This window comes from Achroia grisella, unplaced genomic scaffold (assembly GCF_030625045.1).
Source record: "Achroia grisella isolate CSIRO2021 unplaced genomic scaffold, CSIRO_AGI_Agris_v1 utg779, whole genome shotgun sequence".
Classification (NCBI taxonomy): domain Eukaryota; kingdom Metazoa; phylum Arthropoda; class Insecta; order Lepidoptera; family Pyralidae; genus Achroia; species Achroia grisella.
The window spans coordinates 2,084,495-2,099,576 of NW_026713019.1; the positions used below are offsets into that span (position 1 = coordinate 2,084,495).

The window sequence follows — 15,082 nt, forward strand, 5'->3', positions numbered from 1 at the left end:
TTAACTGAAAACATTTTTTATTCCCATATACATATATACATATTTATTAAAACGGAACTCACAATTAAGATTCTTTAGGAAGAATATTATTTGACAAATCCTAAAATTCACGTCTAGTTAGAATTTTCTCTGTTTTCTTGTTATGGTTATTTATATCTTTAAGACTTAACTTAACTAACTTAAATAAACTGTATTATTTCAGATTTGTCGAAGATAATGGTATTTTTATACATTTTTTGTTATGCTAACAGGTACTAGATAACAAATGCCTACAAAGAGAGGACACCTCATTTACCGAAATAAATTCAATTCAATTTCTAGTATACTCTTGATACCAATTGAGCATAAGTTACTCCTTAATATATTAGCTACCTGCCAGTAAAAGTCCCGTCAAAATCGGTCCAGTCATTTCAGAGATTAGCCAAAACAAACAGACAGACAGAAAAAAATTCAATGCATGTAGTAAAAAACGGTTATTTCAATATTACAAACAGACACTCCAATTTTATTTATATGTGTAGAAGTCATTTTAACATAAAAAATATACGAAAATAATTAATATAGATAGGTACTGGTATTCTATTCAGATTTAAAACAAATTAATATAGTTTTAAATATATTTTATGAAAAATGAATAGTGATTAATTGCTACTTGAGTTGATATTAACTCATTTTAGCCAATTGTCTAATTTTTACATTATTACTGTTTGGTGGAAGATCCCTGGTAGTTATTTGCCAGTATCATTAAGAACCAGATCTTTACTCTCCTCAAGGTACTTTATTAATATCAATAACAATGTTGTAGAAATATTTTTGTAACTTTATGTATAATATATAACCAGTGGATAAACCAAAAATGTTTTGTTTCATTTATATGCAAATACTATACAGAGCGTCCATACAACGTTCCATAAATATTCAGAAAAATCTATAAAACGTGACTTTTGTATGTAATAATGTTACAACAAGTGTTTTCACTAAAATATATCTCGCAAAAACATTTTTCGTGTATAGTCGTACTGTAGGTACCGACGTACGTTTGCCCAAACGCGTCCATGAAACCGCGTGGGCGGCAACCGCGCCCTATTTAGACCTTTTACTTTTTTGCTGACTCCTGTTCAATTAATAAATACTTCGCCGGATTGTAAATTTTCCAACAAAAATGAATGACCACAAGGATGAAATATAACTGGAACACAGATTAAGGGACATTTTTACGATCGCTATGAACGGTATACCAAAAGCGTGTACAGAAAGGGGATATAATGGTGTTGTAGTTTATACTTTCAATTTTGTAGTTTTATCTGGCACGAATCCAGAACATACACGAGTTGAGACTTCATAATATTTAGTCGCAGTTATAATTTACAGCTTAGTTTTGTACTGGTTATATTATACGTTGTAGTGAATACGAGTTTTTGTTGTTAGCAACATAATTGTTTTTAAAAATATTTTATACATTCTGAAAGAAAAAAATTATGTATTCTAGAATCAAATAGAATCTCTTGTATTCAACTCTTGTGTATACTAAGGGGTATTGTATTGGTGGTTTCCTCGACGTTCGTATAACAAAGGCCGTATAGCGCCGTGTATGTCGCTTCATATAAAAGGCCTGGATGTGGGTAGTTGGCTCGTAAATCAAAGATATCAATACGTATAATTAACACAATACTGTGTTCCTTGTCATCATTAAATTAACATGGCTTTCTGTGAACTTTGTGTTCTAATAATATACGATACATACCATAGTTACCTAGTATATATAAAAGACACCATTAATCGATTAAGTATACATATTTTAATGGTAACAGTTTTGTAAAGCACTTATAGTTTTTATTTTATCCATACATTTCTGAAAAAATTGTAGAATATACTGTATGCAACTTAGCTGAACATTATGATTACATGTTCATCTACCCAAATACCCAAGGGTAAGACGTTTTTTTTATATTTGTGGGCACAAACTAACAGAAAGACCAACAATTGTCCTAAAAAGTATTTTTTTTGACCCGAGTTACTAAGTAGAACTTTGCTGTTGGAAAGACTTATTTTTATTATAACATATTTGGTAATTTATTTTTTCATGCCTCGTTTACTATTTTATTACATTTATAACGATGATAAAATGGGGTAATGTCACATTACAGGACACATCTATATCTATATCCATACATACCTTTAGTTACCGTAAGCGGGCTGAGGTAAGTACATTTAGTATGCAGGATTATATACATGATAAAATCTAGCAACCCTTCACCAATCTGTATTACATATATATATATATATATATATATATATATATATATATATATATATATATATATATATATATATATATATATATATACTGACTGAAGCCTTTTAAAAAATTTACGAGAAAATCCCAATTTAGACAAGAAGTGGATAGCGTGCGGAAAGTAGACTCGCTACCGGCATATCGTTGACCGAAGCAACCTATTGATTTTCAGACAAGCCACAACCACCGACAACTTAGCGTTAAAAATAAATTAGAATCGGAAAGGATAAGTTTCTTATAGTACAGTAAGTATCAGCAGTTAGAAAGGTGTAGTGCAATGTCATTCTCTTTCGAATAGAAACAAATGTTGTTAAATATATACTCGTCTTGGTAATACCAAAATATAATACTAAGAGGTATACCCCTTCCTTTTATATAACAGTAATGTAGAAATCACGTAGCGGAGCCTTCTCCGGAAATCACGTAGCCATCCGGCTGAGAAGTCAGCAGAAGGTGCAACAGTGAAAGTATATTGTCAAAACATCAGCCAAAGCAAAGTCATGAACAGATTTCCCCACATAGTCGGTAGTACTTGAACAGATCCATTCAGAGTGATGGGCATTAAAATCGCCATGAGCCACGATCTCAGCAAATGGAATATGTTGGAGCAACAGATCTGTAGCTAGTTGATATGTTCAATGAGTCGGTCAGTTTCACTGTCAGTGTTACTGCTGTGGGATCTATATAAGCATGTATAGATGTATGGTTGGTTGCAAACTACGTGCAATTATAAAATGGACAGGTCCTTCAAGTATACAAAGAAAATTCTTGTCTTACATAAACGCACCCACCGGCCTATGGAATAAAAGGATGTTCTATCTTATACAAGGTAAGGAAAATACCGATAGAGTTTTAGTCTGTTTCCGATTCCGCTAAATAAGCGGAGTGTGATCTCTCAGGGCAGGATTCTCTAGCAACGTAGTTACTCTAGAGCAAATTTCTTTTATATTCCGCTGCCAGAAAGGGGTGGGTAGGGGAAGGATATAGTAAAGGGCTAGTTGTGAGGACGAAGGGCGACCGGCATCTCAATTTACTATGTGAAACTTGAAAAACGCTTAACGCGGTTAGAACGGCGGCTCTATTACTAGTGAATCACCACTAACTGCCCTCCTATATGGTCACAAAATATTGGTGCCGCGGCATACCGTTAGCATTATTCTATCATAATCTAAAAAACTTAAAAATGCGTTAGATGCATGTTTGTAAAATAACTAGATATTTATCAGAAAGTAATCGTAGTCGTTTGCTTTAAAATTATGATTGCCAATATAATTGTGTATTGTATATGTTGACTATAATTGACTGTAGTTTTATGAACAAAATTCCAAAATAAATATTAACATAGCAGTATGTTTATATTGAATTATCAGAGAGAGAGGAAGTTGGGAAGGCGAATTCATATTTGGCAACGTATCTAATTCTCGGAATATAATAGTACTTCCGTAATACATATTTGAAGTGTGTTATTTCAAGAAATTATGCGAGTTAAAATCATGGATTCTCAGAATAACATCAATGTTTGATGATCGCATGAATAGTACTTTCTTCTCGTCAACAAACAAAAAGCACTAGATAGAGAATAATTTACAGTTAGTCTGCGTTCTCCACGAGCTGTAAAAGAATTTCAGCGAAACCTGGACACTAATAACTTTAATAAATTATCATAGATTTAATATTAATTTACTGTAAATTTAATTTAATTAATTAAAGTCTATAAAGCATTTACCATAATGTATGTAGTAACTTAATACTGCACTATGCTTGTATTAAGCATGTAGAGAATTTATATCGACTATTATGTTATACTTATAATGTATTTATAAAACTTTTTTTTTTCTGTAAATGTGGCATGAAGTTGTCATTACTTGTGTGATATCATATTGGTTGTGTCATATGTGTTTTCGTGAAAGCGGAGGGTAGACAAATAAATTATGACAAACTTTTAAAACTTTACAGAAGTAACACTTAACATTTTCCATCAGGTGGACTTTTAGCACGTTTAACATTGCAGACGTATTAAAAAAATAAAAAAATGTGTACTCACCTTATCGAAGGCGAGGGGTCGGTGTCGAGGCACGTCAGCGAGTTCCATGGCTTCTGCGGGACGGGGCGGGGGGTGCGGGCGCGGGGGCTGCGCGCGCGCCGCTAGCCGACCTCCATGGGCGTCTGCCGCCGGGGCCGCATGCCGCTCGCGCCCGCGCTGCGCCCCCGACACCTGCCAAACATAACGTAAGTATTAGCTAGGAATAGGGTTGCCATCCATCCGAGTTTTTTAGAATCTGTCCTACTTTTGAGCACAGAGCACATTACGGATGCTGCTTTCTAGTGAAACCTAGACATTTTTTGCCAACCGGAAATTAACGCATCCTAATCTATGCAATCAAATAAATGAATTTATTTATTTGCTAAAATTATTATTCAGAACTCTAGCTCGGAACAAAATTTCATATTATATAAAAATCAAGATTTCACTCATGTCTGTTTATTTTTTTAAGTTTTGTTAGCATTTTAGGTAAGTAGTAGCAGCCTTCGGTATTATATAAATGTTTAACTAAAATTGCGCTTCTCGTCGGTTGTAGTCATGGTGAATGAAGATTGAGTGCAATGTTGCGGACGACGTGGCGTGTGGCTATTTTTGCATACATTTATATATTTGTTACGTATTGCTATAAATTCCGCCATATTTAAAGAAAACATTAATAGTAAACATGTAGGTATGCTAGTCCATAGTATAAGTGCACTATTTCTTTTTATGAGAGTGTTTTCTGTTGTAATGCCTTTTATGCTTTTTACATTTTAGTATTGTATTTGGATTAAAAATTAAGGTTGTTAGGATAGTAATATGGAGAGGAAATTTGATATTTCTCTAAATTACGAAAAGTAAGGATTTACGTACCGCGAAATAACTAGACTGACATATTTATGTTTAGGCTGTGTTACCGTAGATATATGGAAAATTTTATAAGCTGGCATCTCTTCAACACTTCATTGTTTACAAACATCATCAAGTCGGGTTGAATTGGCTTCTGTTCTAGAAATTATAATCTTATAGATGAGTTCCGGTTACGATCTATAAGTTAATATTTTAAGTACATAATTGAATAGCAAACAAGCTGACAGCTTACTGGATGGTAAGTAGTAATCGTCACCTCTATTCATGAACGGCATTACGTATATCGCGTTATCATGTGACACCTAATCTGCGTTGTGCGTACTTCTGCGTTGGAATGCTAGAAGACTGATGACTGAAGATGTCATGGCACTTTTTCTATAACCAGCTGACCCGAGCAAGTTCATCTAAGTAACACTTACCTGACATTTATAATTAAATATATAATTTATAAAATTTCTTTTGTAAATTATAGCCTGTGTGCTATTCTAATGTTAAAGTTAATTGTCTACTGTAAAGTAATTCAAAATTCAGTAGATTATGCGTGAAAGGGTAACAAACATTCATCCATCCATCCATCTATACGTTCTCATGCAGGCGACCCATTATACCTCTGGGAAGAATATTGGCTGATATATTTTATGCAATAAAAAGAATTCTGCCGCTAAATGCCGCGCATTTTATGGGCATCATAATCTATTCTGTAATGGCTGTAGTGTGATGACACTCATTATAATAGTATGGGTTACCACTTTCTATTAGGTGGACCGATAGTTTGAAGTAATTCGATTTTCATAAAAACATCCATACGCAAACAGGTTGACAATTAAGCGGTCTTTGCTATAATAATCCATCGTACTTTATTTCTGGTCAATTCGCCACGATGTGCTATATGATATTTCATAATTAATATATGTTGACGTACATAATGTATTCATCACATTAAAGAACCAATGTCTACGATGCATAATGCGCATTTAGGTGGCTACTTACCACTTTTCAGTAGACGAATAAATAATTCATAGCAATACGAAACTAGCTTTCTCTGAGCAAATATACCTACTAATACTGATGGTTAATCACAGAATGAAATGATGAATTTATTGAATTAATGATTTGTAATCGTAGCAACAAGTCCGTTACTTTAGACGTGCATGGATCATGATTTCATTACTTATGTAAACCGTTAACTAACCAGCAGAGCATATATGAACCTACGCATATGCTAACATGCAAAACTATGCTACAAGTGCATAATTTGAATCAAAGACGTACCTTGAAATAATAGGCTTATTGTAAAATGGTATAATTGTAGTAAATTGCCAGTGTGTTCGTAGCGTAATAACCAGTACTTAGAGGCATAAGCTATAGTAGAGTAATAATATTGCAAAGAATAGAATATTCTTCAACGTCTACCTAATAATAAATATTGACCATTTTTATAACTCTATAAGAGAAAGATATATTTATTTATTATTGAAAATGTAAATCTCGAAATGCAAGAGTGGATTTTAGATAGTATTCTGAATATAATCAATGTTCTAAGTATTATTAGTAGGTACTAAAAAATACAGAAAAAATTACCATTTTTATGGTACTTAGTAGTACACCAATATTTTTGCTGGGAGTTATAGCCTAGTGGTTTACAACTCTGATTTACACACAAGAGGTCATAATTATAAAGATAGCCGACACCAAACCAACATTTATATTTTTCGCTGACATTCCAGTGAAGGTGTATCCTTCATTCCGCTATAAAAATAACATGGCAGTAGGCTCGCCCCCTGACAGACAAGTTGAGAGCAAATATACATACCCAGCGTAATGTTTACATGTTAAGGTTTGCAATCACTACAATATCGACAGCTCATATGTTTTCTTATGGACAAAATGCATTCATCTGCTCTAATAAAACCTTTAGCTACATGTTTTAACCGTAAAATAAGTTTCCTATAAAAATGTTTCTTCTACGCTCTGTAGATTACCACTGGCCTCTGTATATATATGTACGTATGTATGTATGTATGTATGTTAGTCTTAATCTATAGGATTAAATGATAGACTAGAGACAGACAACTTGGTATTTTACGTGTAGATCATACAATAATGTTAAGCAGTTAAAATTGAAATAGCGACGTAGTGCGATGGTAATTGAGTTGTATTGTTGTATACATAGTATAGCTTTATTATAGAAGACGAATAAGTAGGTCCTAAAAAAAAATTTATTAATATTGTTAACTAGATATAATAAATATATTATATAATTTATAATGTAATTAATATGATACCTTGATGAGCCATGCTGGGGAATTCACAAATTCGTCTATTGATGTCATTTGGTACTTGAGGTTATCTGAAATGTTTTGTGAAATTGAAACGGAATAAAATTGTAACACATTTTAGTCGTGTACTAGATCGTTATCTGAATAATTTTATTTTGTAAAAATATGATGTCCCAACTTTTGAAGTTTCGCGGACGATATATCGAAGCGATTGATCGACTGTACTGAAGACCAAAGATTACCTTAACCATGCAATGAAAGTGTTGCGCACTATATTTATATACATTATTCTTTTTATCTTTTTTGATAGTCTTGTATATATACATTGCAAATAAATAATTGCCAAACGTCATGATTTTATAGATTTCTGTATCACACACAGAAGGTATCAAATGCTACCATTTTATTGGTGTCATTATATTTTTGGCAGCATTTTAATTTCATAATCATTTTTAATTTTAAATTGTATTTACATTTACCTACCATTTCCATTTGTAAAATAGCAAGAATTAGGATAAGAATTAAAAATAATCACATGATTACTCACATTTTTGGAATAGTTAAATCAAATGATAACATGTCCCATCACATTGAATGCATCATAGGCAGCCAAGCACATTGATTGGGCAGCAGTGGCGCTTATCCCCATAAACACATGCGGTCGCTACACATGATACAATGTTAGTCTGGGCCCGCAACGCGTAAATATTGTTCTTGGACGACGCGGCTCCACTCTCGGCGTTGTGTTCCACAACTATTGTTTAGAAAACGAAAGACGCACAGCGAATCGCAATATCATCTGATAAAACAGATAAGACCGCTGAAATCTTTTTTCAAGTCATAAATTTTAGAGTCGTTGGGGAATTTTGGGAGGCTTAAGCATCTTATGATAAGTGCGATAAGTGATCTGTGTCGTACGCGAGAGGTATCCTGAATGAGTATATTAACGAAAATAGCCCGTATATGCCAGTCGATTTTCGTTGCTAATATTATAGACAATTTACAAGACATAAAATATGTGCTCGGGTTGACAGTTTGACGCTTGATAAGAAGATAATCCATGATACAAATTTATGTACCAAACGTTATTGTTGACTCTGTGATTAGTATTGTTATATTAAAACACAAATCGCAAAAAAAATTAATAATTGAAATTATATAATACAAAAATGCCAAAACTATTATTGCTATATAACCAACGGTTACTTTTTATTTGCATATTAAATTTACCTACATACGACGAATGTTAAATAAGTATTCACAACACGACTTTATTTATACTCCTATTAAAGGTGTAAGGATTTCCTGTATACTATAGTAGGAATTGATAATAAATTACCTAACTAGCGCTGAATAAAGCGTAGTTTGATTCGGAAATATAATCTTTATGCATTATAACGCAGTGAAGTACCTATCTACTTACCTATTACACTTATCGTTAAATATAAAATATTATAGTGATGATTTCTGTATTCAATCATATAGTGCAGTGCAACCGACTTTGATTACCGGAATTACATATATTCTTAAATTAAGCGTGTCCCTAAACTAGATGAATACCTACTCTTTCAGATCTGAAAAAGTTATTATATATAATAACAACACCTGTCAGCCTTATCAATGAATAAAATTTACAGATATTTATATACTATTATAAAGACTGAAGTCATACGGAAATTAAACCTAAACTCCTGAGTTTAGGTTTAATTTACGGAAATTAAACCTAAACACTCGTTTCATTGGGTACGGACCCAATGAAACGATTTCACTGTTAGACAGCTACAGTGTACCAGAGTAACATTAGAAGTGATATTTTGTTATTACTATTTAAAAAATATCAAAGCATGATGATGTTTATCAACCTAAAAGAACTCCACCCAGGCGAAGCCGAGGCGGACGTCTAGTTATAGTATAGATACCACTTCAATTTACATTCATGTAATAGTCTGAGTTACTAAAGCAGTCATGCATATCTACTTAAATTTAGAAATTTTTACTTATATTGATTTATACATAGTACAATATAATTGTGTAGTCTTGTAGATACTTTCCGATTTTCATCCAACGATCAGACGAAACCGTATAAACTATTTTGTTTTTATAAACAGTGAGACTTGAAAGTCGTCGTTATATTAACCAGAGTACAGTAATAAATTGTAACCGATTGGCAAAAACATACCAGTACGTAAGATCGGTATTTGTTTACAAATCGAATGTTTACATCATGCAACTGAAGTATGTAGTTAAGGAAATCATAATCAGCATCAATCGTAGTTCTAATTTTAGCTATATAACGTGCTTCTATAATAATCACTGTTTTGTCACAGGATATTATAACTATATTAAGAATAAATACTAATTCACTATCATCTTCCAGTTTACCTGCAATCCTACGTATGAGTATGTCGTCGCTCCACCTACCTGTGGGGCGTCCTACACTACGTTTGACAATTCGCGGTCTCCACTCTAGAGCACGTCTATTCCAGCGAGCATCGGTTCTGCGACATATATGACCAGCCCACTGCCATTGCATTGCAATGATTATAAATTAAGCATTATTTATATAAATTCTACATTAAAACTTTTTTATTGAAGGCTTTATGATCCAATTCCAATTAACATTTATTATCTATTTGTGTATATTACGATTCGCCAACATAAATACACAGTATGTTGTAAGTTTTAATAATCTCTTTTTATAACAATGAAACATGGTTCTATACCTACGTATAGAACCATGTTTCATGCCAAGCCATGAGATGAATCATCTTGATATCTACATATCAAGATGATTCATCTCATGGCTTTATGATTCTACTTAGAATTATACATATCAACAATCTGTACGTATATCTTATATACTCTTGGATATATAAACACATTGTAGGTAGTCAGTTTTTGTGGAAATGTTGTGTAGGTAAACAGACATTAAAATATTGTTGAATCACATAGAAATTAGAAATGCGACAAGTTACCGTGCGTTTATAGTGCAAGGTGTTGCAATTTCATATCTTATAATTGATATCAAATAAGTTAAATGGATTTTCAAATTTAGCAATAGAATTAGTGTAAGCAATAAATATAATATCCAGTTTTTTAGAGGGGCACATAGCGATAGGCGCCTGACAATGATGACGTCTCTTTCCATGGACAGTTTGGTACATTTCTGTCTCGTCTGTGTGGAGTCGTTATGAGTCAATTAACACCAATCACCGATAACTCGACCTTTGTGTAGCTCTACTTTGTATCTAGGTGTACTATGTTAGACGTGAGTAAATTTTGTTAACAACTAGGAGTAGTAGTCTAAATGCGGTATCTACTCTTTATTTACTTTTATAATGTCAGCTGTGCCCGCGGTTTTAGCCGCTTTAAATTCCAATATAAAATATGGCCTGTGTTATTCTGATGCATAAGCTACATATATTACTGTAAAGTTTCATTAAAATCCGTTCCATAGTTTTTGAGAGAGAGTAACAAACATCCATACTCACAAACTTTCGCGTTCATAATATTATTAAGATTGTAGTAGTACAAAGTCCTAAGTCAGATTTATTTCTCTTTTTATATTTGTATGTTTTATTGACTATTAGCAATATTTTTATTTAAGGTATCTAATTAGAAGATCGCTCTTAATTAGAAATATAAAAAAAATGAATACTTGTTCAATTTCATTTTCATCACGAAATGCAATAATTACTTTATACAACAAAAGTTTTTGTATTTGACCATTTTTATATGAAAGGATATTAACTTGATGTCCTACTTACTCTACCGTCGTAATAGTTATTAGTAAGAATCGTGGAGGTAATTAAAATATCATAAACAGCACCACATCAATTACAAAATAGACTGAAAAGCCCGTGGAATTACTTTTCTAAATTAACTGCCTTAGTCTGTTCCGGATATAGTGATTTAACATTTTATCAACACATCAACATTCATCTTCATAATTCCTGTTATATCTTTCAATCCACAAAATAGATCATGTATTCGTAGGTAGTCGTGAGAATTAGTACTACTTGACTGCCCTCTGGTAAAAATGAAGTTACTATTTATTATATTTTAGAAAAACATGTTTAGAAATTAAATATTATATACGTAGACAGTAGAGACGCTTATGAATTTATAAGAATCCTAATTATAATAAAATATTTCAAAATACGATTCGCTAAAATAGAACTAAACTGCCATCAGTAGTGTCAAGAACTGTTGTGGCGTAACATAGGTAGTACCTAGGTACGTATGAGCGCCGATCGACATCAAGGAAGGTCCTACGTTCTGTTATGTAACTACAAAAAGCTGCTACCCAAATACTAAAAGAAACTAAAGCATCTTATATACTGAAAAGTACTATAAATAAGCGAGTTAAGTAAGAAAGATAGAAGAAGAAGAATTGACTAACCGATAGAGCATCGGAGCAGTTGGATGAGCAACACACGATCGTCGGTTTAGGCAGTCACCAGAGCTGAGATTCAAGTCCAGATAATAGAAGACAGTAGTGACGTAGCAAAATAGACCCGGGATTATACTGTTTTCGTGATAACGTTACCTATGTATCGTCATGAACGGTGGGCGGAAGGCGAGGGGCGCGGGGCGCGAGGAGGGTCGCGCGGGACGCCCGAGCCCGGCGCAATGACACCGCAGAACAAAGCGTGGGCCAGCACTAGAAGCGATGCGGGCGCCGCAAGGCGCAAGCTACTATAGCGGCGGCCGCGGGTTCCCCGGATACTTTACCTAGCGGCGGCGTAGCGAGGTGTGGGCCGCCGAGCCGCCGGGCGTGGGGCGAGGTTCGGTGCGCGGAACTAGTCGCGCGGGTGTCGGGCGCGGTAGGTCGCTGCGGTCAGCGATCGCGGCGCGGCGCGGCCATAGCGGCGGCGCGGCAGGCGGCGACGTCTCGCGCACTGCCGGCGGCCGGGGCCGCGCCCGCCGCCGCCGCCGCCGCCACCGCCACCGTTCCCGGGCCCGCGCACGCGCACTGCCGCCCCGCCGCCCGACCCGTGCCATCACCGCCCGCCCAACTCCGCTCGCAAATTGATCAGCCGGATCCTCTATTGCAATGAAATTTATGACAGGTCGTGGATCTATTCATCGACATGATACCCGCCGACTGAGCAATAACTTGCTAGTGTATAAAAGCACAGATTTACTGAATTAGCGTTTTAATACATATTATGTAATATGTATGACATATAGATACTAACATAATTAATAAAATCGGAATGAGGCAAACAGTTTGTTTGGATGTTAATGTCTCACATAAAAATGGAGGAAAATACGATAAAATATTCACAAATATTAAATACAGTTGTAAAAAATTATTTTTTTTGTACATTAACAAAAAATCATGTCTATATTTTATTTATTATAATTTCATTCAGCAATCAATTAATAGATGGCGTAGTAAACATGATGGCAATTGACAAATGTTTATGAAGTCACGGAACCACTAGTCTTTTAATAAGTACCTACCTGATGTGCTTCTATATAAATATCCAATAGACATTATTCTATTAAATTAACAGCAACATCTGAAAGCATAACATTGGAAGCATCATATAAAAAATTATACTCATGTATGTAATAGATATCTAACAATACACTTAGTATATATTAGACATATATAAGTGGAAAAAAATACCTATATATTACAGTGAATAGCAGTGCATTAGGCACGAAGAAAACAAATGGGTAGAATTTTATATTTTTTTAGAAGACACAATACGCAATATGGTATAGATTTTTAAATATTCTCTTGCATCGAATTTGATTCCGCCGAGTTAACGAATTGTTGTATTTGCGTGGGGCTTTAAGTTACTAATCTGGAAAAAATCAAAAATGACATATATATCTACTTACTGAAAACAGAAGGCAAAGGTAATATTAAAATATTGTTTTTAATTTTGCTCGAGAAAAAATAATAAAATTATGTCAATTCATATTTGGAATGTACAAATGACATATTTGAAATACGAATACGGTATGTACTATGTAGGTGATGATGGCCAGTATTATATTTTACAAACATAGGTATTAATATAATATTACCGGAGCCTAAAGGAGAGAAAAAAATAATTATGACAACTTTTATGTTTACTACGTAATTTGTATTTATTTTATGGATAATACCGTTTTATTACATCGCATATTTAAGTTTCTTTGAAATTTTATTACAACATTAGGATGATTTTATTTAGTCTGCAGTGCATGTAAGCCTTTTTGTGAATGACTATCTCTGCCCGCGTCTTCGTCCCCGTGGAATTGTACCCATGCATAGTAAGTATTTTTAATTATTTAGTATAAATATTTTACAAATAAGACACATACGTTACTTTTATAAGGTATTTGCAGTAGTATAAAATGAAGTCGCTTCAACTGTCTGTTCGCTTGGATTCAGTTTTTAACAATCGATAGAGTGATTCAAGAAGAAAGTTTAAATGTATGTATAATACGTACACCTGAGCGAAGCAGGGGCGGGTACCAATTAAGGCATAGAGTATTATATGAGCTTTAAATTCGAAAGTAATGTACTTTTGACGAATGAAAGAAACAAGAAAATGGATTTAATAATGTAGCCCAAACAATAAAAAAAGTTTCATCATTCTAGCTTCCAAAGTAAACGAATTTCAACCCCTGTTTTATTTTACCCCCTTAAGAGTACATTTTTTAAAAACTTAATTAATATTTATTTATTTTTAAAGAACAGCCTAAAATTAAGTTTCAAGCTTCTAGCTTTCAAAATTTCATCATTCATCTCTTACAGCCTTTTTTTCTCATAAAAAAATGTGCTTTCTTAGGGCCTAGATGATCTGTGTACTAAATATCATTTAAGTCGGTTCAATAGTTTTGGCGTGATAGCGCGACTGACAGACAGACATAATTACTTTCGCATTTATAATAAGTGCCGAAATGTGACAGCACGTGCAAGCAGGGTAACCCATATTGTAATCTTTTGTCAATTGTTTCAATTTGTCGGCATTACAGAGGAAGACTTTGTACAAAGTTGTCTGTACAAAGTTGTTTGTTGTAGATGGCGCTGTGCGAATTGTATGCAATTGAATACAGGACTCCTATATCATTTAGATTACGGTGATGTCTTATCATAACATTTACAATTACATTCGAATCTCTCTAGTTATTGGGCGAAAAAATAAGAATTAATCCTTCAAACATTCACAAAAAATATCAGCCGTAATAAATTATGCAAGTATTAAAAGATTTTGCATATATTTTTTATATTGGAAAATACAGTCTTTACACATTGCCATGGTGGTTTTTTTATTGTTTTAATCGAGGTTCAAAGGGTAGACGCCGAATATAGCGGAAGAAATTTGGGTGACATTTTCGCTAAAGTTTGACTAATTGTCTGGATAAGAATGTGAGCAGCGAGTCAGGTCACGCAATCCTACACTTTTGAGAATTATTTCAGTCCAACTTTATTTGATCAATGCGATAAGAGACAATTGTTCGTTCTAACTTCATTGGTGCTTGTGATTGTGAAATAGCGAAATTTTATTTCTGGCTGAACTGCGTTTTCGTATTCGTATTCGTCAAGTCAACGTTAATAAAAGGCACAAGTTAGAGTAATAAAAACTGCTACAATGCTAGAATTGTCAG

General features: G+C 33.8%; 1 protein-coding gene across 3 annotated transcripts in view; it reads right to left on the reverse strand.

Moving 5' to 3' along the window:
* Nucleotides 1-12,335, reverse strand: part of LOC131850749 (uncharacterized) — a 28,319-nt gene extending 15,984 nt beyond the window's left edge. For all 3 annotated transcript variants that reach the window (XM_059201102.1, XM_059201099.1, XM_059201101.1), the window contains exons 1-2: nt 12,018-12,335; nt 4,341-4,511 (exon numbers count right to left, since the gene is read on the reverse strand). In XM_059201102.1, coding sequence (XP_059057085.1) covers nt 4,341-4,388 — 48 coding nt within the window. In that variant the 5' untranslated portion in view covers nt 4,389-4,511; nt 12,018-12,335. The remainder of the gene's footprint in view (nt 1-4,340; nt 4,512-12,017) is intronic.
* Between the last annotated feature and the right edge of the window lie 2,747 nt (nt 12,336-15,082).